The 25,336-nt window shown below is 51.1% G+C and overlaps 6 protein-coding genes across 6 annotated transcripts; 4 read left to right on the plus strand and 2 right to left on the minus strand.

The window, feature by feature from the left end:
- Nucleotides 1–285: 285 nt before the first annotated feature.
- Nucleotides 286–2,080, plus strand: STEHIDRAFT_121932 (SET domain-containing protein). Its single transcript, XM_007304787.1, has 4 exons — nt 286–616; nt 707–1,215; nt 1,298–1,727; nt 1,828–2,080. Exons 1-4 carry the CDS (start codon nt 355–357, stop codon nt 2,067–2,069), a joined length of 1,443 nt encoding a protein of 480 aa, XP_007304849.1. The 5' UTR covers nt 286–354; the 3' UTR covers nt 2,070–2,080.
- Nucleotides 2,081–2,495: 415 nt separating this feature from the next.
- Nucleotides 2,496–3,510, plus strand: STEHIDRAFT_131630 (Der1-like protein; the record flags this gene model as incomplete). Its single annotated transcript, XM_007304788.1, has 6 exons — nt 2,496–2,573; nt 2,624–2,689; nt 2,749–2,822; nt 2,875–2,968; nt 3,063–3,364; nt 3,486–3,510. The coding sequence occupies 6 exons, from the start codon at nt 2,496–2,498 to the stop codon at nt 3,508–3,510; spliced, it is 639 nt and encodes a 212-aa protein (XP_007304850.1).
- A 708-nt stretch (nt 3,511–4,218) lies between these two features.
- Nucleotides 4,219–7,328, minus strand: STEHIDRAFT_80065 (uncharacterized protein). Its single transcript, XM_007304613.1, has 4 exons — nt 6,428–7,328; nt 6,021–6,330; nt 5,813–5,958; nt 4,219–5,746 (listed from the first exon to the last, which is right to left on the minus strand). The coding sequence occupies exons 1-4, from the start codon at nt 7,219–7,221 to the stop codon at nt 4,792–4,794; spliced, it is 2,205 nt and encodes a 734-aa protein (XP_007304675.1). The 5' UTR covers nt 7,222–7,328; the 3' UTR covers nt 4,219–4,791.
- A 4,011-nt stretch (nt 7,329–11,339) lies between these two features.
- On the minus strand, nt 11,340–12,742 carry STEHIDRAFT_157469 (uncharacterized protein; the record flags this gene model as incomplete). The annotated part of the gene is made up of 3 exons (XM_007304789.1): nt 11,340–11,501; nt 11,560–11,759; nt 12,220–12,742. 3 exons carry the CDS (start codon nt 12,740–12,742, stop codon nt 11,340–11,342), a joined length of 885 nt encoding a protein of 294 aa, XP_007304851.1.
- Nucleotides 12,743–15,068: 2,326 nt separating this feature from the next.
- STEHIDRAFT_157470 (uncharacterized protein) lies at nt 15,069–19,668 on the plus strand (the record flags this gene model as incomplete). Its single annotated transcript, XM_007304790.1, has 26 exons — nt 15,069–15,287; nt 15,345–15,358; nt 15,479–15,538; nt 15,598–15,885; nt 15,948–16,007; nt 16,058–16,097; nt 16,152–16,170; nt 16,223–16,283; nt 16,337–16,453; nt 16,520–16,543; nt 16,595–16,682; nt 16,739–16,783; nt 16,842–16,937; nt 17,001–17,214; nt 17,271–17,300; nt 17,352–17,617; nt 17,672–17,747; nt 17,803–18,132; nt 18,189–18,461; nt 18,526–18,600; nt 18,657–18,932; nt 18,995–19,069; nt 19,130–19,239; nt 19,296–19,352; nt 19,411–19,512; nt 19,588–19,668. 26 exons carry the CDS (start codon nt 15,069–15,071, stop codon nt 19,666–19,668), a joined length of 3,096 nt encoding a protein of 1,031 aa, XP_007304852.1.
- Nucleotides 19,669–22,496: 2,828 nt separating this feature from the next.
- Nucleotides 22,497–25,083, plus strand: STEHIDRAFT_58599 (glucoamylase; the record flags this gene model as incomplete). Its single annotated transcript, XM_007304560.1, has 15 exons — nt 22,497–22,601; nt 22,656–22,700; nt 22,758–22,813; nt 22,874–23,043; nt 23,111–23,124; nt 23,224–23,276; nt 23,332–23,357; nt 23,415–23,674; nt 23,726–23,789; nt 23,845–23,916; nt 23,973–24,042; nt 24,105–24,174; nt 24,244–24,724; nt 24,787–24,965; nt 25,021–25,083. 15 exons carry the CDS (start codon nt 22,497–22,499, stop codon nt 25,081–25,083), a joined length of 1,728 nt encoding a protein of 575 aa, XP_007304622.1.
- Nucleotides 25,084–25,336: the final 253 nt, after the last annotated feature.

Consider the following 25,336-nt stretch of genomic DNA (forward strand, 5'->3'; position numbering starts at 1 on the left):
ATGGTGAGCGAACTTGAAATCCATAGTCCATGTCTACCAGTCATGAGTGACAGTCGGTGAATTTTGATAGAGGGTTTGTGCGAATTCTAGAGGCCTCCTACAGACCCGGGAACGTCGAAGAAGTCGTGTCCGTCGCAAGGCGATCTGGGACTGTATGCGGGTTGAGGCTCATGAAAGGCAAATGGGTGAAATCGGGTAAGGTTGCACACAAGGTTCACGCCGTTTAACATTACGGCAATCGCCGGCATCCCTTGTCCTTGTACTGCTTGGTCGGGATTCTCTAACGGCACCTGCAGCGCCATCTTTGTAGCAACACTCGCTCGGCGGACGATCGTAATCCTCCTTAAAATAGCCATGAACAATTTCCTAAGTGAAGACGCACCTTCCAGACCAAGCCCTATACAACTCGTCGACGACCCCAAAGCACGCAACAAAGCCTCTGCATCCCGTCCACTGGAACGTGGCGAAGTCATACTAGTCTCTGCATCTCTGTCTCTCGCACTTCTTCCATCACAAAAGGGTATTCGATGCGACTTCTGTCTTGCTCTCCCCAGCAAAAGTCGCAAGCTGGGAAAGTGTTCTGGATGCGCGGCGTACTGGTATTGTGGCCCAGAATGTAAAGCTTGCCCTAAAATCATGCGATTTTCGCTAACATTTTCCTACAAATCGTTATATATTGATTTTCATCTGACTTTCAATGCCACAGGTCAAAAAGAAGCCTGGAGCTCACATCATAAGAAGATATGTAAAACATTTGCTACATACGAGGCCTCACCGGAATATTCGTGCCTCGCGGACGATCAAAAAGCAGACGCCGTCCTTCTATCTCACCTTATTGCCGAAATAGCGTTGAAGTCGCTGTCTAGTGTCGACTCAGTGACAGACGACGTTCCCAGCCTTTCATCCGAGCCCTTCATGTTTGGCACTTTCCTGTCTTTGTTAGGCCACGACAATCATCCCGCTCCACCGCCTGTAGCGTGTCGGCCAGGTCACAACTCGCCGTCGCCGTCAGAATTGTACTCGCGCTTTGGAAGGAATAACTTCGTTGTGCATTCACATTTGTCCCCCATCGCGCACGGTATTTTTCCGGTGGCCAGTCGACTGTTCAATCATTCGTGCACACCAAATGCTGCGGCAAAATACATCTTTGGCCGGGATAAGCCTGGTGTGCGTATGGTGGTTGTAGCATTGCGCAATATCTCACACAACGAAGAGGTAGGCATACAATGACATCCGTTACGAAGCGTCATTGCTCTTTGAACAGAGTGCGACGTCTTAGTAATAATAATCATTCTAGATCACCATTCCGTATCTCGACCCAGCCCTACCATTCCTAGAACGTCAGCTTTCTCTCGAACAAAACTATGGCTTCCGATGCACATGTCACGTTTGCTCCTTTGGCTCCCAACTAGCCAGGAACCCCAATTACACAGGCGACGCCCCACGCGAGGAAGATATTCTCGCCATCCGAGACACGCTTCTCAATCACGTCGGCCTTAACCTCTCTCTTCCTGCCAGCTACGTCACGCAGGCTCTCAGTGTCGTCAGAAATATGCATGCCATGCCGGAGACACTGTATCCACTGCTTCACAAGTCGATCATCCCTAGAATATCGGAGGAGTTCAGTCAGGCATCTCACGAGGGCGCGGTGGACAGAGCGACAGATGTTGGACATGTGTTGTTGGCGGTATATGTTCTGGTTTACCCTCCGGGATATCCACAAATAGGCATGTGTTCTCTTCCGTCTTGAATTTGCTATGTGTAGGAGGCTGATTATAGCTTTCGTACTGATACGGTACGTTGATAATTTTATTTTCGTCGGCTTAGGTATGCACGCGTTAGAGCTTGCGAAGACAGCTTACAACGGCGTTATCACAAGAACACAGGAGAGTAGTGCTTTGGACAATAGCGCAAACGAGGAAGAATTGTTGCGCAGAGCGGGGTGGTATCTGGCTATAGCCAAACATATACTGCTTATATTTGGGCCGGAAGGAGACGTTGATAGCGGGCCCTTGGAAGAGGCCGAGTTCTTACATGTTCTCATAGAAGAAGAGCTAAATAATCTTTGATGTGATGTGCTGCAGTGTGGTGCCCTCCGGCAGCCTTGTCCAGTGTCGACCAGTGCACTCTATGGTATAAAAGCCTCCACTGGGACAGTAGGAGCTCATCTGAAGCCTCTTGAAAATGCAATAAATTTTGAGATTCGGTACTTTATAAGTATAAGAGAATTCATGTGCACAAGCCGAATTCATACACTCCACAGAATCTTTTCGCCCCTCTTAGTGACAGAGTAAGATGAGTTGGATTGAAACGATAGCTGTGAGGCTCAGTACGTTCGTGCTGCCACGTGATACCGCCACGTCGCGTCGCGCGCATCGCTGCTTTATTCGCCACGTTGAATCTTGAGCCTTGACTGCTACTACCTAGCACTTTTATTCTACAGTGGTCATCCTAGGACTACCTCTCGGTTCCAGCTGAGCCTTTAAGAGCAAGAAATGGAGGCGTGGCTTGCGCAAATACCACCTGTGACTCGAGCTTGGCTCTGTCTGTCTGTTGCCACCAGTCTAGCTGTGGTACGTCTATTGACTCTGGATGATTCGCCGTCACGCTGAGACCCGCAAAGCAATGTCATCTAGTAGCCCCCCTCCAACTTTACTTCAACTTTAAATTAGCCTTTACGAATGCTCAGGTACGCACAGAGCCACAACAGACAGACACTGGTATACTGATCTATAGTTGAATCGGTAGCTGTGGCGAACAGTAACGACGTTCTTATATTTTGGATCGCCCTCATTAGATCTATTATTCCACCTATACTTCTTGTATGTCGTTCAAGTTCCGACCCTTTGTGTCTTGCTACTAACCCGACTCCAGTATGCGATATAGTCGCATGCTGGAAGAATCATCATTTGCTAACCGGAAAGCAGACTATTTCTGGTTGTTGTTCCTCTCCTCAATCATGCTCCTCGTACGTATATCTTGCTTTCTTCTTTTCCTTTTTCGCCTCATGACACGAGACATACCATTCTGACATGCCGCATATTGATTCCGTCAACCTGAAGTCCCTATCCCCCCTCTTCAACCTCCCCTTCCTCTCAAACCCCCTGGCCTATGTGCCCGTCTACTTCTGGTCCCGTCGACACCCTTCCACCCGCGTATCCATCTTCGGAATGTTCACAATGACAGCACCCTACCTCCCCTTCGCTCTCATCATGTTTTCTTGGGCGCTCAGTGGCACGTGGCACGCCGCGGCGGCAGATCTAGTAGGATGTGCGGTCGGTCATGTTGGGTGGTTTGCGAGGGATGTGTGGACGAGGGAGATGATCGGTGGACGAACAATTCTGAGCGAGGCTCCAGACAGTTTGTGAGTATTCTTTCCATTATTCTTCATCCAGACCCATTGTGTGGCGCTTTTTGTGGCGCTGAGAGTCCTCGAAGAGATAAATGGAGGAACTGAGCTGACGACCATTTTATATCGGGTGTAGAAAGAGGCTCATGGGGGACATTTGACGGCACCGGAATACAAGATGATTAGCATCTAGAAATCGAAGTCCGCCATTCGTACCTCGCCTGTATTTATTCTTGTACTCCTCGCTCTTGCTGCAATTGACGCGCCGATGACATCTACATGTTATGATGATCTTCTGCGGCCGTGCCAATAGGCTATGATGGGGAATCAAGTATGGACTCCAGTTTTTATCGAAAAGGGCGCCATATCTATTCCGGGCCCAGACCTTACTATTTAGCTGCGTCTACGATCAACCTCAGGGCGCACGACTGGCTACGACGCCACATGGCATTGTTGACGACGCTCCCCACAAAGACGGAAAGTCTATCCACACTGTGCTCAGTGCCGCAGGACGCATACCCTGCTCAAGGTCCGAGCTAAAGGCACCCAATGGACAAGAGCAAAAGTAAAAGAATCATTGGATTAAGCAGATCCAGGACACTACCCTGCTTCGTGTATGGTAGTCGATACATGTGTTCTGGGCCTGGTGAGCAGCAATACCTATAGCTACAAAAGTGCAAATCGGACATTTGTCGACAACGAAGAAAAGCTGAAAGCTAGAACTGAGAGATCGATCGAATGCACCTGGGGAAGTTGGCGAGGGGAGAAGAGGTGGGGAAAGGGGAAGGGTGGGGATGTGGTGGGGTGGGGTGGGATGGGATCGAAGGGGATAGGACGGCGAGTGGGGGAAGGATAGGGAACAGGGAAGTGGGGAATAGGGGATGGGTAGTAACTATGATTGAGGGATGTAATAGCGAGAGCGAAGGACGAGGAAACTTCGACAAACAGCAGGCCCAGCAAGAGCGAAAGCAGAGATGAGCGACCAAATACCGATAGTATGAAAGACGAGGGAGCAAATAATACGTGAATTGCAGGGTGGGGAATTTAGGATGGGATTGGGGGTTTATAAGGGGAAATGAGCGACAACCAATGCTTCTTTCGTGATTAACAAAGGGTTCATGCCGACTACTCCGATGAGACAGAATGAGAGAGACGGATGGAGGAAAAGATAACACAAATCAAGATGTAGAGGCAAGGGAGGAGATGGAAGCCTTGTAGTATGCGGTGGATGGTTGAGCGTTAGTGAATCGAAAGTCGTATCGTGTATGCGTGTATGATGCTGCTGAATGAATGCGTTCGTGTACGTGCGTGATGAAAAAGTCCTCGATGCGAGGTTTTGAAGAATCTCGGGTAGCCCTTGTGATGAAAACAACAACGCGATTGCGCACCCGAAAAAAAAGAAAAGAAAAGAAAAACGTGTCCGATAGAAAGAAATCTCATTGTCAGGGTGGGTGATAAAATGGTGGGCGAGATCCACGCCGTTGAGGTCGTGTCGCAGGAGTCGTCGGCGGGGCGCTGGAACTAGGTGAGGGCGGGGGACGGTCCCACTCTTCCAACAGTTCCTTCCCTACTCCAGGCTCTATCTCCGTCCCATCTCTAGACACCTTCACCTCCCGCCCGTGGTTCCAAGGGTTCCGCAAATGCCGCGTGCGGAAGAAAGGCAAGCGATCTGTCCGTACCCACTCGATCTTGAACGGTTCTCCCCAGACGTCTGGATCCTGGTCCGGCGTAGTTGGATCATGGGCAGATGCTGCGGTAGCAAAGGGTTCGGCATGACTCGCGGAAGGAGAAGCAGGAGAATCGTCACCGGGTCGGTTCTGAATCGGCTTAGAAGGGGAAGTGGTTCTCCTCTCCCTACCGTCGCCGTCGTCATCCTCCTCTTCGACGCGCCCCAAGGAAGAACGCTGTAAGAGTGGTTCAGAATGCTGACCGGCGCTGACTTTTTCCAGAATATCATCTGACGGCGGGTTCTTGAGTGCACGAAGCGGAGCTGCCTCGTCCAACTCGATGGGAGAACTTCTCCGCTCATCCAAGCTAAGACCCGGTTGGGGCTTCTTCCCTCCTGTGGTCGTGAGCTTGCGGTGCGGATCGCGCAACTCAGCTGGCGCAGAGAGGATCTGTCCTTGCTGATTCGTGGTGAGGGGTGTGCGTTGTTCCGCGCCGAGTGCAAGAGAGGGTTTGTCTTGTGAGCTGGAGACAGGCAAAGGCGATTCGTCTACACGGTGCTCGTCCGTTGGTGGAAGGATATAGCCGCTTTCTGACCGCCTATTGTGAAGTTCGTCCGACATGCCACTGAACATTTGAGGGCGCTGGCTGATGACCGAGCTGGGCGAGAGCGAAGCCGGAGGAGAGGCCCATGACACGCGGTGTTCGCCTCGTGAAATAGGTCCAGCCATTCTGATGCAGAGGCAAATAAGATTGAGCCTTTCGGTAGGATGCGAAGAGAGAGACGAAGTGACGTACCGTGCATAACCATAGAACTCGCCACTTTTGTTGACTCCAAAAATGAGAAAGACGTCCTTGCTCGTCCGGAAAGCCTGGTCCAATATACCTTCGTTGTGGCGTTGTGTGGCCCAGAGCCCTCGCTGAACGCTGAGGTCAAGGTCGAACTATAATGTTGAGGACAAAATAAGCGAATGCGAACGGGTAATTTGACACGATGTGTACGCACCTGCGTCAACGACTTCAGAATGAAATATCGTTGAGGGAAATACCGGACGAGCATACTTGATGTCGTGGACCCGGAACTGGAATGTCCTGTACCCGTCGTATTGCGCTTGGAGCCTCCCGGAGCCGTCGGTGATTCGTCGTTATCGAGAGCGAGACCCTGAAGCTTAGCGGCCGCTTCTTCTGGAGAAAGTGACGGGTCCGGTTCTGCATCTTGCGCCTGCCGAAGCTGCTCCTTTTGATCCCGAACCCACCTCGAGTGAATACCCTGCCCTCGCTGACCACCCACTCCGGCCCGAAGATCGTCGGTCCTCCTGTGGAAGACAAAACGCGTTACACGCGAGATAGAGATGTTGGTCAGTCACGAGAAAACAATGCTGAATACGACCTTTTCCTTCGTTAATCTCTTACCTTCTTATTCTGCAAACCAAACGGGGACACCGAGGGTCCGCAGGGCGAAGAGGTTGGCCGTTGAACCTGACAGTGGCGGCTTCGAGGTGTCGTTCCGACTCGAAGTTGACGAACGCACAGTTTGAGCGCGAGATAAGGAATATAGAGGACACGCCACCATAAATTGAATCCGTATTCGCTCCTGAGGTACTCTCAGGTGGAGGACGTCGTCCGGAAACCGTCTGCTGACTGAAGAACCTCCACAGCTCGTCTTGTGTCGCATCCGATGGCACGTTGCCTGCCCACATTACCCATTCTGATCGTTGGGCAGGAGGATTGGGATGATACGGTTTGCGTCCTGGATGAGGGCGGACGTCTCCTACCGGCGCCGTCAGGCCAGGAGGTTGTGGCTGCTCGGCCGTAGAAGGTGCAGGAGGGCCTTGCGGCGCGGCGACAGATCGGGCAAAGGGTGGCTCTCGGCCATGATTCCCAGCAGGGCCGCCAAATGATGGCGAAGGTCGAGAAGCGGACGGCGAAGTAGGAAACGCGAACGACCCAGTCGCTCCCTCAGATTCGGGGAGATTTTGCGGCTGGTAGGGCATTCCGTATGGTGATGGAAAAGATCCCTGCATGTTCTCGTACGGCATCGATCCAGTGGCGCCAGGTGGCAAGTACCACCATGCGCCTGAAGCTTCCTGTTCAGTCGAGGGAACATACGACTGAGGATACGGCGTCGGATAGGGAGAGGAATACATCGATTGAGCGGCACCGAAGGGTGGTGGGGCATAGGCAGGCCCAGCCGTCGAATAGCCCATGTGTTGATAACCTGTTTGTCCAACGAAGGACGATTGACGGTTGAGAGGCGGTAGATTTGACCCTTGGCCAGGGGATAGGGGCGAGTGTGGCGCAGATGAAGAGGGATCGATCGGCTGGGAGTACATAGACATGTTCGGGGCCCCCGCGCCCGTGCCATATGTGTGTTGAGGTTGGTTGGTGTCTGGAGAAGGAGCCGAATACGGGTATATTTGGCCATGTTGTGGTAACATATGAAGCATCGACGGCTGGGAATAGGCCATGGAAGGTATACTCGGGTCTGGGCTTGCCGCCGTGGGGAGATGGGGGAAAGGGTAATGGGGAGGGGAATGGATCATCATAGGCTGCTGTTGTGGATTGCCAGAATAATGGTGGCCGGGGTAGCCCGGACGCTGCATGTAGGGAGAATGAGGTTGGTAATGTGGAGAAGGGTTCCGGTAGAAGTTGGAAGCCGGGTTGGAGGGTGTTTGCGAATTCTCCGGCTGTTGAGGTGAAATACGTTGCTGAAAGACGGGTGTTGGAGGAGTCTGCTGGAAGGAGGGGCGAGAGGTAGGTTGTGGACGCCGAGCGGAGGTCGACGGCTGCGAAGGCCGTTGACGAGACGGGGCGCCTTGTGTGGGAGCCCCTGTACTGGAGGACGAGCCAGGCATGTTCAAAGCGTCAGGGGGCTCGGAAGCATTTGCACCAGGGGGATCGAGAGCCGGGATGGGCGCCTTAGGGACGTGGGGTATGTGAGGGACAGCAGCGAAGAGGGCAGAGGTCGACAGAGTACGAGAGGGCTGGTCATGAAATGCTGGACGGGGGAAGGGTAAGAACGTTTGCTGACGGGATGGCGCAGAGCCCGTACCTTGGTTCCGGGCCTTAGGGGAGTAATGATTGTCTGTGGAGGTCAAACGGAGAGCATTAGAATGGAAAGAAAGAAAAAGAATGGGGGTCTGCGAGGCGCTTAGGGACAGCGCTCTCCTGGTTCGAGCTCTCAGCGACCGGCCGCGCAACACTCAACCGACTTTATAAAAAAAAGTTGGGTATTCGTCCACGCCGGGCTCCGAGTGCGCTGGGCGGAACCTCAACACTCCCACTCCGCCCGGGAACGGCCGAGACCTAAGACCAGGCCTCGAACGGCGGCGAATATGGGATGCAGGAATGAAAGAGAATGCTCACCGGCGTGCCCGTCCTGTCCAAGCTTTCTGTTGAATACGTTCGGGAGTCGTGGAGGAGGGATGATCTCAAGTGGAGTCATGGCTTTGTACTTCGTAGCTTATCAGCTAATGTGGGATCCTCTGTGGCGCTCGAGGGTCAGTAGAAGCAATGACCTAACACGGAACTAACACACACCTTTCGTGGGCGAGGACTTAGTCTGTGGGGTACTCTCGCGGGATACAGCCACGGATGAGGCAATGCAGATGGAATTGAGTGGAGGTAGGTCTGAAAGCGATGAACTGGTCGAGAAGACAAGCGGGTAGACGTGAAGTGGTCAGATTCAGACGTGACGGGGACTTTACGTTGAAAAGGATCGAGCTGGGAGCAACAAGCCTCCATTATACGCGCGCGAGAACGGATTTCTGGCGCTCCATGCTCCATGATGTTGCCGCGAACAACTCGTCCTTCGCCGCTCGTGCTGCTCTCCAACATACTCTGACGTCATGCCGCCACACTTCTTTCAACTCCGCCCGCGTCCCCGCCACTCGCCACGGCGCCTATCCATTTCGCTAAACGCCCCTCCCTGCCCCTCCGTTACATCACCGTACACAGGCTCCTCCCCCGACTTTTTCGACCCTCAACGTCGAGGCCCACTTCACGCTCATTTTTTTTATCCGCTCCACAAGGAACCGTCGTCTCCGGTGTGCTTGTGAGTCTCCTTTGACAGCTCAGGGCGAGTCATACGTGATTTCAGATATTCCTTCATTTTAACCGATGACTTTTCTTGACTTTGACAGTCGTCCGATCAATCTTTTGCTGCAATAAAGCCTTGTAAAATACACTTGGTATATCAATTGCTGCCTCTCAGATTTACCGTAAGGACTCCCGGCGATCTCGGAGACTTTCCTGGACACATTGATCAATGATCTATATCTCCTTCTGGACATCGATTTACTATGCACAACGCATCTCAGTTTCGCTCTCTCTAGTGTGTATCTTGTTTGAGCGTCATATGTAAGAGTGTCTGTCATCCAACATTGGACAGATTTGCCTGTGCACCACGTCTTCGTGATGTAAGCGGGGCTTGGAATATCTCGATGCATTTTCTTTTCACAAGACCAAAACACCAGAGCGTTGAAAACGATCGATCGACCTCAGGCTTGTCGACGGATCGAGGCTTCGGTTCCGCGTGTTCAACGAGCAAACCATGAGGGATTACTTTTTCACGGTTCCTGTTTAAGTCCTATCGTTCTTCCCGCAGACTTCGCCTTGGCCAGGCCATCCACAACCAATCGCAAGGCCGGTTATTTTTAATCTCTTAGGTCCACGTATTTCTGTCAAACACGAACCAACTCGGACTCGCTCGGACCTCCTTCCTCAATTCCGGACTGTGCCGGAGCCCGTCACGACACTCTTCCCACGACCTATTTAAGTAAGTGGTTCATCATCGTTGGAGTCCTGAGGCCCGCCGGAGGTTACTCCTCGTCTCGCTCCACAACCAAGCCAAATACACATGATTTAGTCGACGCACCCCTCGTACCCCTGTCTAACCCCACCATATTCTGCTCGTAAACGTACATGCAACGACCCCTTTCGGGGCCCCACACGCACAGTGAATGAACCGCGACATAATTCACCGGCGGTCGCGTGCGCGCATCACTCCAAGTTGGTGCCGATTTAGTACCGTTGTTGGAGTAATGAGATTTTCTGAGTCTTTTGTGGCGGTGTAGCACATACCTGTGCTCATACGTGATCCGACGTCCGCAAGTTAACTCTCCGTTGTGGAGAGGAAGCGGAAAGTTTGACCGCACTTCATCGCATTCGTGTTTTTGTCTTTTAAGGAGGATAGTCGATGGTTCGACTTCTGTTCACTTCCTATCAGTACGAAGGTTGAGTTGGATGATCACGGCGAATATGATTGGCAGTCAAATATTCCAGTTGAACTTATTGCATAGCTGGTTGCCCGTCGCCTGCTCGTTCGTGAGAAATTCGTCAAATTTCTGATCTATATTCGCTCTCCCTAAATCCGCGCTACCTCGCTATATTATCGAAACACCAGTGGACTCGTTCGCTGACGCTGGCCGCCTCTCGCGTCCCTGCCCTAAATGACCAAACCGCCGAGCCTCCGAGCCAATGGTCGTATTTCTAGCCCAGCCTCCGGGCCCGATACAGCTCCCCTTCTACTAAATCGCGGCAGAGGTCGTACGAGCTCAGGCTTTTTCTACCCCTCCGAGGCTCAAAATCATCCGACTCTAGAAACCTTTGTCCGCTTCTACGTTGTCCAGAACGCTCTCAGATCTGGCAACGGAGGCTAAGTATACGACCACCCAGCCCGATGGGCGTATCCTCGAATAAGAATCGCAGGAAAACGACGACGCCCCGTGTTTCAGAATCTCGACGGTGGGAAGCATGCCTTCGATGTACCGCGAGTACGCAACTAGAAGACGAAATTATACGGTCACCACCGTCATTCGCAACTTCGCAATTCATACATTCGCATCATGGACTGTATTTTGAGTTATCCTGCATGCCCCGTAACTTCTATTGTAGACACACTTGCAGCAAGATGGGCGAAAGGGGGACAATCCTCCGAGGGTGCGCGTGGTACCCGCTGGATGATATGGTATAACGCAAGTAGGCTGGGTGCACGCAGACTGGGTCCGGCGCTCTTCCCCGAGTCGCATAGCTGTACCACAGAGATCACGACGAGTTACTGGCGAAGTTTCCGTCAAGTCGACAAGGGCAAAGAGGTGCATTAGCCGCTAGCTGAAGCAACAAGGTCCAAGAACGGTGGGGCCATGACGGGAATAGAGCGGAAAGCCAAGCATCAACACAGCTTTGTTCTCTCACCTTTCTCCATGACCCTCGCAACATCCATGCCTTCGTCATCTATCGAGCGTTCTCTGCGGAAGAGCCTACCTGAGACGACAACGACAGTCACAACGCATACTCTCCTCCTGCTTCACCATGTCCTACCCGTCTACCTCAGAGCCATTACTCCGAACAGACCAATCCCTGATGTACCCGTCACATCATTCAACAGGGTCGACCTGTCCCTGGCTTCGTGCGCAAGAAGATCGAGGATGTCCCGTGTCGACTCGGTCAACACATAACTGTATGTCGATGGTGAGGATGATGGCATCTAGTGAACTATTAGCCTGGACATCGAACTACAATAGAGGTGAGTCTTTTTTGCATACCGCAAGGATCCATAGAGCGTAGGTGAACGATGTTGAACAGCCTTTGGAACGCCCTGCGTCGCAGGAGATGCCGAAGCGAAGCATGCTAGTGCTTGCACAGTGTAAGGACATAATGTGCGCTGTTTGACGGGATGAGGGACCTTCGTCTCGTGAGGGCGATGCTCCAGAACCAGGCGTGGCTAGGCTGTTTGAGAGATCTGCTATTATATCCTGATATCGTTCAGTGATCAGTAGCTCGCCCATTGTGGCGGTCAGGTCTGCCAACAGAGTCATCCTTCTTACCGGGGAATAAAAAGTTGTGAATCAGATAGCGGTGATCTAGGGGGTTGCACGACTGTACACGAGAGCGTTCGCGTGTAAAGTCGTGCATCCGACGATTCTTTCAAATGCAAAGACGAAAAATAAGGGGCGACAACTCATCCGTGTGTGAGCCACGGCTATTTGAGACGGACTGTTTGGCTCCCAAACCAGGGGGTGGCTGGTTTTGAAGATGATGCTTACAGCAGACCACACTTCTAAGTGCTCGGAATGATGAAGTCCCTCCAGTGTGAATGTAGAGGAAACACACCATACGTTGTCGTCGCCATGCAGGACATGGGATCATAAAGTAACATATCATCTCAAAGCCTACATGATTTCATAAATAGTCCGAGTCCGTACCCAAGTCTTTGAACCGGACACGCTTGTCCGTCTGTTTCTTCTCCGCCGTGGCATCGACAGGGTCTGTTGGCGTTTCAATTGGATTCGTAATGACATCTACTTCGCGTGTCGGGGCAATATTCTCCTTCGTGGAGACATCTATATGCGCGTGAAGGCCGAAGGATCGTCCTATAGAGGACATACTGTGGTGTAGACGAAGGAGCCTGGGGCGCCTGGTGGTGGTTGGTGGGATGAGACAGTGAGGGGCAGATAGCTCTTGACTGGAAGGAACTTTCTTCAATATGCGCTGCGGAGGATGAGGGTACATGAGGGTCTGCGTGGCATGGAAGGCTTGGAGGGAAGTACGCACGGGAGCCGGCCTGCTCTTAGCATCACGCGAGAGCTGGCGAAGGTGCTCAGACCACTCGGACTCTGGTGTCGGAAACGGGGATCCATAGCGAGAATCGGGGGTGAATGTATTGTTGCGCTGTAATGCCATCCGTGTTCGTGCAGGTTGACTTGGGTAGAGGGATTGGAGAAGCATGGCGAAGGAAGTTCTAGGAGAAGATTTGACGGTTGATAGTGAAAATTTCAGTATCTCCGCCTATTATATACCAAGCAGCCAACGCGGACAGCAAAACCGGATGTCCAACTGAAGACTGATACTTCCGAAACATAAACGCGGCGAGGGTCTGAGTCTGAGTCAAACTTTCATCGAGAGGTCAATAAAGCTTTGGTGGATAGTGGGCTAAAATCCATGCATTGTAAAGGCCATTCGATGTGCAATGTGAATTGTCCTGGTCTGATAAGTAGAGAGGTCTGGCGAGAGGAATCCGCTACGGCACCGTGATGGTGAGCGTGAGCTACAAGAAGAGTTGCGGTCTACTTTTCCTGCAAGAGATCAACCGGAAACAGCCGGAAGAACAAGATGGCCTGCCAGGACCCCTGCATATGCCGGAGGAGGTCCCATCCGAAATCCCCAGATTTTGCCCTTTTTGTCGCACGATTTTGGGTATATTTTAGTCCGCATGACGATGGTACCTCAGAATTTCGACCATTTTGGTCCGCAGAACGGGATGGGACCTCAAAATTTTCGTTTTTGGTCCGCACGATAGGATGGTACCTCAAAATTCGCATTTTTTTCCTTCCATATATTCATATAAAATCAACAAAAATTGCTCCAACCGGTTTTGAACTGCATATACTGATGTACACCCTCAATTTGCTCCCAATCGACCTCCACTAGCCTCCACTTCCATTTCCGAGCGATTATTTTCTTGTGGCGCCACAGCGCCACCCTGAGTCAATGTGGCACTGCATCTAATTTCCGTTTCCCCCGCATCGCAATCAAGGCTCGAATGACTTCTCCCTTACGCTCGCATAAGGTCCAAAACAAACCTAATACTTACCTGAGGTACCGGTATCATTGTGATGGGAAAGCCTTAGGTGTCGGCGTCGATGTTTGTCTGCCTGATGACCTTAGATATTGCTAACGATAGGAGGGCACGGGTTGGAGGAAAACGAAAGAATCTGGCAGACCGAGTAAACAGACACGTGCACTACGCTGAACAGCGACTAACACAGGTACAGAGTAACAGAGACGACTCGGACACTCTCGGGCTCCATTCAGCGAGATCCGACGAAAAGACAAAATCACGAAAGAACCTGATTTATGGTCTGAAATTCGATATTGTTGAAATAAACAACCCAGCAGGTACAGTCCGCCGGAATGCAACTCGAAACAATGCAGTCAGGCGTCGGAGAAAGAAAATAAATGGCCTCAGCCGCCACCGATATCGGGAAATCTGCAGCCCTGTTTGGTCCGCACGCCGATGGTACCTCGCGGGCGACCAGGCCCTTTGGTCCGCACTACGGATCGGACAAAGGCTGATTTTTGGGCCAAAAATTGTCGCACCAGGATGGGACCTCCTTCGGGATATGGCTTCGGGGTTCCATTGTCGTTGCTTTGTCGCTTTTTTGCAGCCGATGTCAGCGGTACAACGATGGCACCAACGCCATCTCTTGTTATCGCGAAATCTAGTTTATCTTTTCCTGTGCCTTTCTTTTGGATTTTGTGCGGCGATCTTGCGGCTCTAAGCACGACTCACTGATCGGAAGACTTATAATGAATTCCGACATGTCCTCTTGGAGTCACCACCGCTCGATGCTGGTATACGCTGGTATGTGACCGCTGATCTTTTGTCGCACACCGTTGCCAAACAATCCTTAGGGCTCAGAAGAGTATAGTACATTCTTCTTGTCTGCTCATATGGTGCACAAGCAGATCTCCCAATTAATCCTCCGTCGACTTGATAAAATATCCATTAGGACGTTTTGGGAAAGATCGACACGACACAGTCCATCTTTCACCTATTTATTCAAATATACGGTGTCTTGATGTCTCCGGACGTTCTGCTGATCAATATCAGCCTCCGTTGCCCCCGCCGTGGTCTGTGATACTTCTGACTTCAGAGACTTCTGTGGATCCATCATGGCATTCCGCCCAAAGGTCTGCGCACGCATGCATGGGATGTTTTGACCGGCAAGATTGAACCCCTTCTGTTCTCCTGTGCACCAGTGGACGCGATATAGGTCTGCGTTGACAGTGAGTGTAACGCTAATATGTAATTACCGTGCCTGTGGTTTGACAGGCGGAGTACCCTCGGCGCACCTTGAGCGGGCCATCCAAAACGTTGAAAGAGCTCGTTATCCTTGATTTTACTCTTTCGTCTTCCTTCCTTTCCCTGGGGTCGTCAGCTCGCGCGGGGTGCTCGACACTGGCTTTGATCCCTCCACTTGATTCTCCCTGAATCACCACGTTCTTTAACTAATCTACCACAGCCAACTCTCTTCTCACTCTTTTTGCGTCGATGTTCGTCTTACGCTCACTCTCATTTGCCTTGGCGGTCTGCTCGATCTGTGTTGCACCCTCTCTGGCTCGTAACAATCACCTGTCGCGCAGCGATTCACTGGCTGTTCCCCGCCATAATCTTCCACCGCCTACGTATGCCAACGAAAGTCTCGTTCTCGGTGACGATCCTGCTGCACTTCAGAGACGCGACGGCACGAAATATGTTTTTATGCATCATGTAAGTCCTACGTCCTCTATTACACTCGCTCCCCAGTCTCACCATTGGTCTATACAGATCGTCGGAAGTACGTACCACCACTCATGATAATACAAGTTCAACTTCTAACAGGATCTCTGAATTTTACCTGAAGACACGTACGTACTCTGCAGAGAATTATGCTTGAAGTTATGTACTAAATTCTAACATAGCTACGACTACACGTCTGCGCTGTGGTCCATGGACATCCAGGAAATACGTGCTAAGGGGGTGTAAGTTGCTACCTCCAATTTTGCGCGAAGGAACAGCCAACAGTTGATATTGCCTCTAGCGATGCCATCGCCCTCAACATCGGCCCAGATAGTTGGCAAGCGACACAAATCGCCTCCGCCTTCGCAGCCGCAAAGGGAACCGACATGAAACTCTTCTTCTCCTTCGATTTCGCCTCCGGTTATCCCTCTTCGGTGTCTTCGGTTGTCGCCCTTGTCAACTCGTATGCCTCGGACTCCAACCAATTCCTCGTTAACGGCAAGCCGATGATCTCCAGTTACGAGGGAGGGACACTGTCTGCTTCTGATTGGGCATCAATCAAGTCGCAGACAGGTGGTTACCTTATGCCGTGAGTTTCCCAATTCCTGGTAAAGGGCGAAAATATCCTGAGTGTGGATGGTCTGTTTCCAGATTCATATCAGGGCTAGAGGGTAACTTTGGTTCGTGGAGCACGCTTGATTCGTGGTACTGGTACGTGCGATACAGCCCCTTCATACTCAGTATCGCTGATGCCCCTCTAGCTGGGGTTGCGCATGGCCCAATGGTAACGTTGACAAGACTGTAAGTGTTCTCTCTTGCGGATACCTGCAACATATACTGAAATAAAAATTTTAGACTGCCGATGATTATTACTGTTGGTATTTTTCTCAAACAAAGTTCGCAGACGTATTCTAATTTCGCTCCAGACATGGATCAACTGGCCCAGGGCGATATCCAGTATGCCACCACGATATCCGGATGGATGTTGTAAGTCAATAGCAATTAGCTATCGCGCTCTTCGATCTCTGACGGACCCCTAGCACACACTACTCCTACAAGAACTTCTACCAAAGAGGTGACAATTGGTTGATTAACAACCGTTGGGAGGAGTTGATCAGTATGCGGTCTTCCCTGACACACGTCGAGATGGTTACCTGGTGAGACCTTGTCATTTTCCATAATTTCATGAAACGCTCGACATTAATCGTCTCCGTCGTGCATAGGAACGATTATGGAGAATCCGATTAGTAAGTCCTTGCATATCCAGGGGTGGTCGGTCAGTGTCTGATCTCGCACAGTTTCGGTCCCCTGGGCAGGAGTGATGCACCAACAGGTACAACGTGGGCTGATGGCTTCCCGCATACTGCATGGTTCGACATGTCTGAGGTCCGCCGGATTTCAAGGTTAAAAATTTCCACACGATTTGCTAACTTCTTGAATAGTATTACATCACTGCGTTCAAGACAGGCTCCTATCCCACAATTACTGTAAGTACTCGGATCGCTGTATCGAAATTATTTTACTGATCAGCTATAACATCCACAGAAAGACGTGATCTACTTCTGGGCTCGACCACATCCAGCATCTGCTTCATGTCCGAATGATCCCGTTGGGACGGTCTCAGGCGGTAGCTGGGCTCAGGTAAGGCAGACCCACCATCCCTTCGTTCAGATAATGACAGCTGATAATGTTTTCTTTCTCCAGGACTATCTCTGGGCTGCCGTGTTTGCTACTAGTTCCGGAAGCGTAACCCTTACCTCGGGAAGTAACTCGCAAACGTTCAGCGTTTCTACCGGCGTCAATAAGCTTCAGCTATCTCTTTCCTCCGGGAGTATATCTGTTAGTATGAGTCGTAATGGTGCTGTTTTATTCAGTGCGACTCCGACAGATTTCACGTATACCACTAGTCCTACTATTTGTAAGTTTACCCGTTCCAAGTGCCACCCCGTTCCAAGTACTTATTATCCTATCTAGATAACTACAACGCATACGTCGGATCTGCGAGTAAGTGCCTACTTTGTCATTAACATGCATTTAGGTCTGACTTCATTCCAGGTGCGACAACTTCTGCTACCAGTACCACCGCCACTTCAGCTTCGGCCTCTACTGCCACCTCCACCACATCGTCTTCTACATCGTCTTCTACTGCGACCTCGACCTCGACTTCAACTTCATATACCTATGTTGGATGTTACGCCGACTCGGATACAAGAGTCCTCTCAACCCAACTTATCAGCGGCTCTTCTTCTCTGACTACCGAGTCTTGTATGGCTACCTGCACAGCAGCTGGCTACGCATACGGAGGAGCTGAGTATGGTACCGTGCGTACAGTTATTCGAAACTCTTCAAGTATACCTGTTAATAGAAAATTTTAGGAATGCTGGTGTGGAAATTCTGTATCGTCCACTGCGTCCACCTCGTCCGGCTGCACCTATTCGTGCTCCGGAAACTGTGAGTACATATTCAGTGCATTCCATTGACGAGTATATCTAACCTTTATAAACAGCGAATGAATTGTGTGGCGGTAACTGGGCCATCTCCGTGTATCATGCTGGAACCTCCACTACCACGGCTACCACATCCGCTGCAACCGCCACTTCGACCAGCTCATCACTCACTCACATCGGATGTTATACCGACTCAGACACGAGGGTTCTCTCAACGAATATATTCAGCGACTCATCTTCTCTGACCATCGAATCCTGTGCTTCGTCCTGTACGAGCGCTGGTTGGACGTACAGTGGCGTTGAATATGGCCAACAATGTTGGTGTGGCGCTTCTATCTCTTCAAGCGCGTCGGCGTCAACGGGCTGCACATACACTTGTCCTGGAAACTGTCAGTATTCCCTTTCATTACAACTCCGGTCATGAATTCTGACCCTATCTCTATAGCGAACGAGTTGTGTGGCGGTAATTGGGCCATCGATGTCTATAGGGCTGGAACGTCATCCGGCTCGACAACGACGGCGACTACCACGTCCGCTGCTGCCGCCACGTCTACCGCCTCCTCGTCATCGTATACTTATGTTGGCTGCTACACGGACGGGGACACCCGAGTCCTTTCGACCCAACTAATCAGCGGTTCCTCTTCGTTGACAACTGAAACGTGCATGGCAACTTGTGTATCTGCCGGATATAGTTATGGGGGTACAGAGTATGGTAGTGGTCAGTACAATCCACTACTCAGTTTCACACAACGAACACTATGCTCACACCCTGATGTTGAAAGAATGCTGGTGCGGCAATTCTGTCTCTTCAAGCGCGTCGACGTCGACGAGCTGCACATATTCTTGCGCTGGAAACTGTCAGTATTCGCTTGGTTTACAGTTCTGATCGTGAGGTCTGACTATATCCATATAGCGAACGAGTTATGTGGCGGTAATTGGGCCATCGACGTTTACCATGCTGGAACGTCATCCGGCTCGACAACAACGGCGACTACCACGTCCGCTGCCGCCGCCACTTCCACCGCCTCCTCGTCGTCATCGTATACTTATGTTGGATGCTACACGGACGGGGACTCCCGAGTCCTTTCGACTAACCTGATCAGTGGTTCTTCTTCGTTGACAACTGAAACGTGCATGGCAACTTGTGCATCGGCTGGATATAGTTATGGGGGTACGGAGTACGGCGATGGTCAGTACAAACCACTACTACTTCCACCCAACGAACACCGTTCTTATACTCTGATTTCAAAGAGTGCTGGTGCGGCAAAAGTATCTCATCCACTGCAAGCAGCGGCTCAGGTTGCACTATGACCTGTAACGGAAATGGTGAGTAACTCATTTCCAGCAAGGCTTTGTTTGGCGAAACTGATGTATCATTCCTCCCAGCAAATGAGATATGTGGCGGAAACTGGCAAATATCCGTCTATCAGCTAGGAACAAGTTCTTCGACAGTCTCAGTGACCTTCTCTGAGACAGCCTCAACTAGCTCAGGCGAGGTATGACTTGAAACTCTCACAATACGCTTGCACCCTGATTCTTATCTTGGATATAGAACGTCTACCTCGTAGGGAGCATCAGCCAGCTCGGTTCATGGGCTCCAGCTTCTGCGGTAGGCACTCAGTTCCTCCCTGACTTCGTTTCACGAGTTCTTACTTATGTCCCTACAGATCGCTATGACGTCTTCCTCAGGAACATGGTCTACCACCGTGTCCCTGCCTCCAAGCACGACGTTCGAGTACAAGTTCATTCGTAAAGAATCGGACGGCTCGGTAAGATTTCTCACAGAATGTCAGGTATCATAACACGTACTCATCAGGGTAACCCCTCTCCGTCTATCTCTGCAGATTGTCTGGGAATCAGACCCCAACCGCTCCGCAACCACAAGCTCCTCAGGTTCTCAGACCATCAGCGGTAGTTGGCGCTAAACAAGCAAATATTTCCTCTTATTTCTTTGCGACACCAATCAGCGATAGTCGGTGTCAAATTAAAATCTCCCTTCCTGTCCCTTCCCTCATCTTCCTCGTCCTCTCTGTATAAACGTTCATTCCTTGCTAGACCTCGGTCTTGTCCTTTCCTTACTATCATCGGCATACAGGGTACCTGCACTTCCTGTATTGTCTGTGTGAGTAGATGTCTTACTCTGGGTTGTTCTGCTGCTGTATCAACTTCTTGGGCTTTCGTCGTTCTTTCGCGTATTAGTAGTAGTGCCTGCTTCCAGGCCATCGCCATCGTTGTTTGTCGTTTGCTCATTTGACCGTCACGTTTCTACTGAGCTACATGGGGAAGAGCACGGCGTGTAAAGGTCCGATGCCGCTGTAAAATTTCGCTTAGCTCTGGGTCGAAGGAAGGGTGTGTGGAGCGCCCGCTGAAGGTGAGAGCTGACGTCCCATACCCCAAACGATCGAGAGTAGGCACCAACAACCTCCCTAGAATTGAGATATCTTGAGTCATATACCCAGCATCCTCCCCTTGACTTGATAGAGTATATACCCCAATCCAAGAGCGGAGAGTTATTTATTGCGCATGATCCTCTCGTGTGTGGAGTGACGCAGCTGAAGCTTCGCTATGTGCTGGCATTGAACTCCCGGAGTTCGAAGAAAACGAAGTCATAGTAAGCATCGTAACCCTGTCAAAAATGGCACCACCTCTCGTAAAATAACTCCTCCAATCGGCGCAATGTCTCACTCACCATTAGTAGTTCGCCGTTCCAATCATCATCGTCAAAGCAGAGTTTATAACCACAGTGTGCCTTGCATCAGCGCCCTCGGACCCTCGTGCTCGAAGTCCGTCGAGATCTTCCCAACCCCCGACTTCTCTTTCATGTGCTCGAGAGATTCCGCAGGCGCATCGGACCCGAGTTGAGTTACGCCGTCGTCACCCAAGCAGAGATCTATGGCTTAAATCAGCGGCAGAAGACCTTTGTGGGCCAAGCCAGGCAAACTCGAGAGCATGGAATCCTAATTGGGACAGAACGCTTCGATATGAAAACGGCGTGATCTGAGTTGGATGATTCTATACCGACACGATGGGTTCCTTACGTGAAATTCGTCCTCGTATAGATGATGGTCCCTCATGGCCGGTGGTTATAGCTGACGGAAGTAAATAGCCGTGGTACACTCTACGTCTGGCTTGTGATTGTGAGTATCATCGACCTGGGCATTTAGAGATGCAGAGGACAAAAAAAAAGCCAGATGGTCAAGTCTGGTAAGGTCGCTACATAGGAGGACCGACGATCAATCAGAAATTCCAAGAGACGCTAGGAACTACACCACGTCAAAATCCTGGAGAGGAGAGAGGAACAAACCAAGTATGACGCGAGCGCAACAACGGCAAATGTCGCTCGTCGAAGTCGATATTGCACGTCCTCCCATGAAGTCAGTAATAAGGTGGTGCCAGGTGAAGTCCTGATTGTCATCGGGAGGAATCTATCTCGTGCTGCAACGAATCTGCAATGCTCTTGCTGAGCAGCAAGAAGAACAATGGCGGTGGAGGGCGCGATAAATCCATAAATTGCACAACTCGGTCAAGCCGGTAAGTAACAAGCCGACGAAGGTTCAATAACGCCTACAGGCCATGTCACATCCTATTTGTCATAACGACCCGGAAGAGACGAGAGCAAGACAAGGTCAGGCTGGAAGAGTGACGGTCCAAAAAGGATCACAGCTCGAGCACTGGACCTGGATGAACGTTCGCTGTGGTTCCTGGCAGGTGGTCAAGGAAAGCCTCAGGTACGCTTTGGATTCAGAAAAATAGATGTAAGTGGCAGCAAAGAACACCGGTCAGGAAGCGCGAGGTTGGGCAGGAGATGGTCGGCTGTGAATACAGTGACACCTTAAGCGATTGCGAACTCCAAGAGCATGACTGGTTTGAAGAGTGAGTAAGTCGGTGAGAGGGACTTCCGTTATACCCATTGAGCATATGCCGAATAAAAAAAGCGACTTTTGGACGAAAGAGGCATACTTGAAATTTCGGAGTGAGAATCAGAGTGAGAACTAATCTGAGGAATAAGATGAAAGTTTTGCAGACCGTCGGATCGCGAATGCAAGGCATTGTACGGCAGGAGGATGGCAGATGCAGTGTCCGATTAGCCTTGTGCACTGAGAAGGTCGTGGCAGACAGAGAAGTCCAGAGGACGCGATGTCGACATTTCCAGGTAAGAGTTTAGGAGCAGGTACGTGGTGGCGTCACCGCAAGGTGTTTGTGAACTGAGTTACATGAGGACGCTCTTCAAGTCGTCCTGTAAACTAGAACGTCCTTCGTCGAGTCCCGGCGGGGAAGTCCGGCAGCATGGTTCGCCGAGTTGCCGGGCTGACGCAAACCATTCAAAAAATCCCAATTTCCCCACGGGGCCACTTCCCCGCATACGTTCAAAGTTGGTTGCCACTCAAACTTTCAGCTGTCTCGGCAGCTTATTTGCAGCTTGTTCCGTTTTCTGTCGTTAGCCATCATCGATTCCAATTTTCCAGCTCGCCCGATTCACCGGACTTCTTCAGGCTTCCGCTGGGCATGTTGATGTTTCCGATTCAGAGAGCACATGTCGCCTTCACTCCGTCGACCGTCACCTGATCCCCCCTTCTGCCCAGAAACGCCAATTCCAACCTCTCCGCACGTCCCTCATCTTTTCAGGACCGCCCCTGCACCTTTGCACAAGCAGCCTCTGCATAGGTCTCGACGGTCCTTCACTCGTATAAATACACGCTCGTTTAGTCTTCTGGCACTCCTCATCCTCCTTTCCATCCTCCTCTCCACCGTCATGCGTCTTCTCCCATTCGTGTCTCTGGCATTGGCGACTACAGCTTTGGCAGCCTCTGTTGATGACTATGTCGCAACAGAGGGCCCAATTGCTGAGGCTGGCTTGGTGGGTAGCACTTGCTGTAGTAATCAGTGGTGGTACTCATGAGCTGTCACACAGCTCGCCAACATCGGACCCGATGGTTCGAAGTCTTCCGGTGCTCTCGTAAGTTGTTGGCGTTATATTCCTCGCTGCGTTTCACTAATACCGACATTTATCCAGGCTGGTATTGTTATTGCGTCGCCGAGCACCACTAGCCCGGATTACCTCTATACTTGGTACATCATGTTATGCTAAATATGGCCGCCCGCACCTCACTGAGAGCCAAATCTTTTCAGGACGCGTGATTCATCCCTCGTATTCAAGGTGGTCGTTGACCAGGTTGTCGCCGGCAATACCTCTCTCCAAGGTCTCGTCGACGATTTCGTTACCGCGGAGGCGACGCTGCAACAGGTCTCCAACCCGTCTGGCACTGTTAGCACGGGTGGGTTAGGCGAACCAAAATTCAGTACGTTGAATTCGTGGTGATCCATGGCGTTGTGATGTATCTAATGCGAATCATATAATTGCTGTAGATATTGATGAAACGGTATGTTTTCCACGCGCTGCTTCTAGCAGACTGACTCGCGTTTCAATCTCCGCTGTGGCGCCCGTGTGACCATACTCACAAAATGCGCCTCTCCTCCAGGCTTTCACCGGTGCGTGGGGACGCCCTCAACGCGATGGCCCAGCTTTACGATCGTAAGCCTCTTATTGTCTGCCAGACGTCACTAGTTGCTCACGCGAAGGATTCTAGGACCGCTATCATTGAATACGCCACTTGTATGTGGCCATCGAGTTTCTAGAACCATAGTTCGACGGCTGAAAATACATGTATAGGGCTTTACAACAGCGGGAACACCACCTATGTTTCCAACACGCTGTGGCCCATTATCAAGCTCGACTTGGACTATGTTGCTTCTAACTGGAACCAGACGACTTATGACCTCTGGGAGGAAGTTAGCTCTTCGTCTTTCTTCACGACCGCCGTCCAGCACCGTGCTTTGCGCCAAGGTGCCACATTTGCCACACTGATTGGACAGACGAGCGTGGTTAGCAACTACCAGACCCAGGCCGCCAACTTGCTTTGCTTCTTGCAGGTATGTTTGCTTTAGCTCTCTATGTGTTGAAGAGTACTGAATATTGCATAGTCCTACTGGAATCCTACGGGTGCTTACATCACGGCCAACACTGGTGGCGGACGGTCCGGCAAGGGTACGTCAACTCGTTCGAGCGTGACGTGGTTCAACGTTAATAGTTGTCTCGACAGACGCCAACACCATTCTTACCAGTATCCATACGTTCGATGTTGATGCCGGATGTGATGATGTCACCTTCCAGCGTAAGTTGCTCATCGTTTTCGAGAACTATTATACTTCATTAATTGCTATCTCACAGCCTGCTCCGACAAGGCCTTGTCTAACTTGAAGGTTTACGTCGACTCCTTCCGGTCCATCTACACCATCAAGTGAGCATGACACTCTTTCAGTCCCTTTCAAGCAGGTTTTGATTTGGTAAAATTCCCTTAAGCTCTGGTATCAGCTCGACCTCTGCTGTTGCCACTGGTCGTTACCCCGAAGACTCTTACTACAACGGCAACGTGAGTATTTGTTTGACAGGGAGTCCCTCCTTCGCAATGGATATCTCACTGATACACTGTCATCTGTAGCCCTGGTATCTTACCACTCTTGCTGTCGCTGAGCAGCTCTACGATGCTCTGTCGACCTGGACTGCGTTGGGCTCGTTGAACGTCACCTCTACCTCGCTCGCCTTCTTCCAACAATTCGACTCTTCCGTGACCGCTGGCACCTACGCTTCCTCCTCCACCACCTACAGCACTCTCACCGCCGCCATCAAGGATTTCGCCGACGGGTTTGTAACTATCGTTGCGGACTACACCCCTTCCACCGGCGAACTGTCTGAACAGTACTCCAAGGCCGACGGTAGCCAGCTCAGCGCCGTCGATTTGACTTGGAGTTATGCGAGTGCCGTTACCGCTTTCGCCGCGAGGTCTGGTGCTACTGAGACCTGGGGTGCAGCTGGTCTTACGGCTCCTTCGACATGCTCGACCGGCGGATCCGGGTCCGGAGGGTCGTCTGGCGACACTATTGCAGTCACTTTCACTGTGGACGCTACCACCACTTACGGAGGTTAGTTTTTCCGTTGTTCTATATTTTTCTTGACATATACTCATCGTCTGTCGAATGTTCAGAGAACATCTACCTTACCGGCTCCGTGAGCGAGCTGTCGAACTGGAGCACTACGAGCGCGCTCTTGCTCTCCGCGGCCAACTACCCCGAGTGGAGCATCACCGTCAACCTCCCCCCCAGCACCGCCATTCAGTACAAGTACATCCGCATCTTCAACGGAGCTGTGACCTGGGAGTCTGACGTACGTCGCATTCCTTGATACGTTCGTCACTGTAGAACTGACTGGTTCGTTGTAGCCGAACCTGTCGATTACTACCCCCTCGTCGGGGACGTACAGCACCTCTGACACTTGGCGCTGAACGAAGCGTCCGGATGATGCTGTTCGACATCCTCCACGAAAACAACGCATTATTGCGAAAGCGTTTACTTACCGATGAAATTTTATACCCGTCTGTCTTTTCTGTACAGAATCAACTCTCGGGACATTTCTTTTTGCTTTCCTTACCGTTTGATATCCGGCGTGTTGTATCCTATCGAAATGTTTGTAGCTGCAATACACGTGCTCTTTTCATTGAATATAACATCGATCCATATGAGCGCAAACTATCCATC

This window comes from Stereum hirsutum, assembly GCF_000264905.1.
Source record: "Stereum hirsutum FP-91666 SS1 unplaced genomic scaffold STEHIscaffold_8, whole genome shotgun sequence".
In the NCBI taxonomy this organism is placed as follows: domain Eukaryota; kingdom Fungi; phylum Basidiomycota; class Agaricomycetes; order Russulales; family Stereaceae; genus Stereum; species Stereum hirsutum.

Bases quoted from the DNA above. Each gene is read 5' to 3' on its own strand.
- STEHIDRAFT_80065 (XM_007304613.1), bottom strand. From the start codon at position 7,221: ATGGGCTATTCGACGGCTGGGCCTGCCTATGCCCCACCACCCTTCGGT. The intron at 6,331-6,427 runs GTAAGAGATTAA...TGTCTTCCACAG, and splicing joins TTGGTTTGCAGAATAAGAAG to GAGGACCGACGATCTTCGGG. The intron at 5,747-5,812 runs GTACGTCACTTC...CCTCTGCATCAG, and splicing joins GAGTTCTATGGTTATGCACG to AATGGCTGGACCTATTTCAC.
- STEHIDRAFT_121932 (XM_007304787.1), top strand. From the start codon at position 355: ATGAACAATTTCCTAAGTGAAGACGCACCTTCCAGACCAAGCCCTATA. The intron at 617-706 runs GTAAAGCTTGCC...TCAATGCCACAG, and splicing joins CTGGTATTGTGGCCCAGAAT to GTCAAAAAGAAGCCTGGAGC. The intron at 1,216-1,297 runs GTAGGCATACAA...TAATCATTCTAG, and splicing joins ATATCTCACACAACGAAGAG to ATCACCATTCCGTATCTCGA.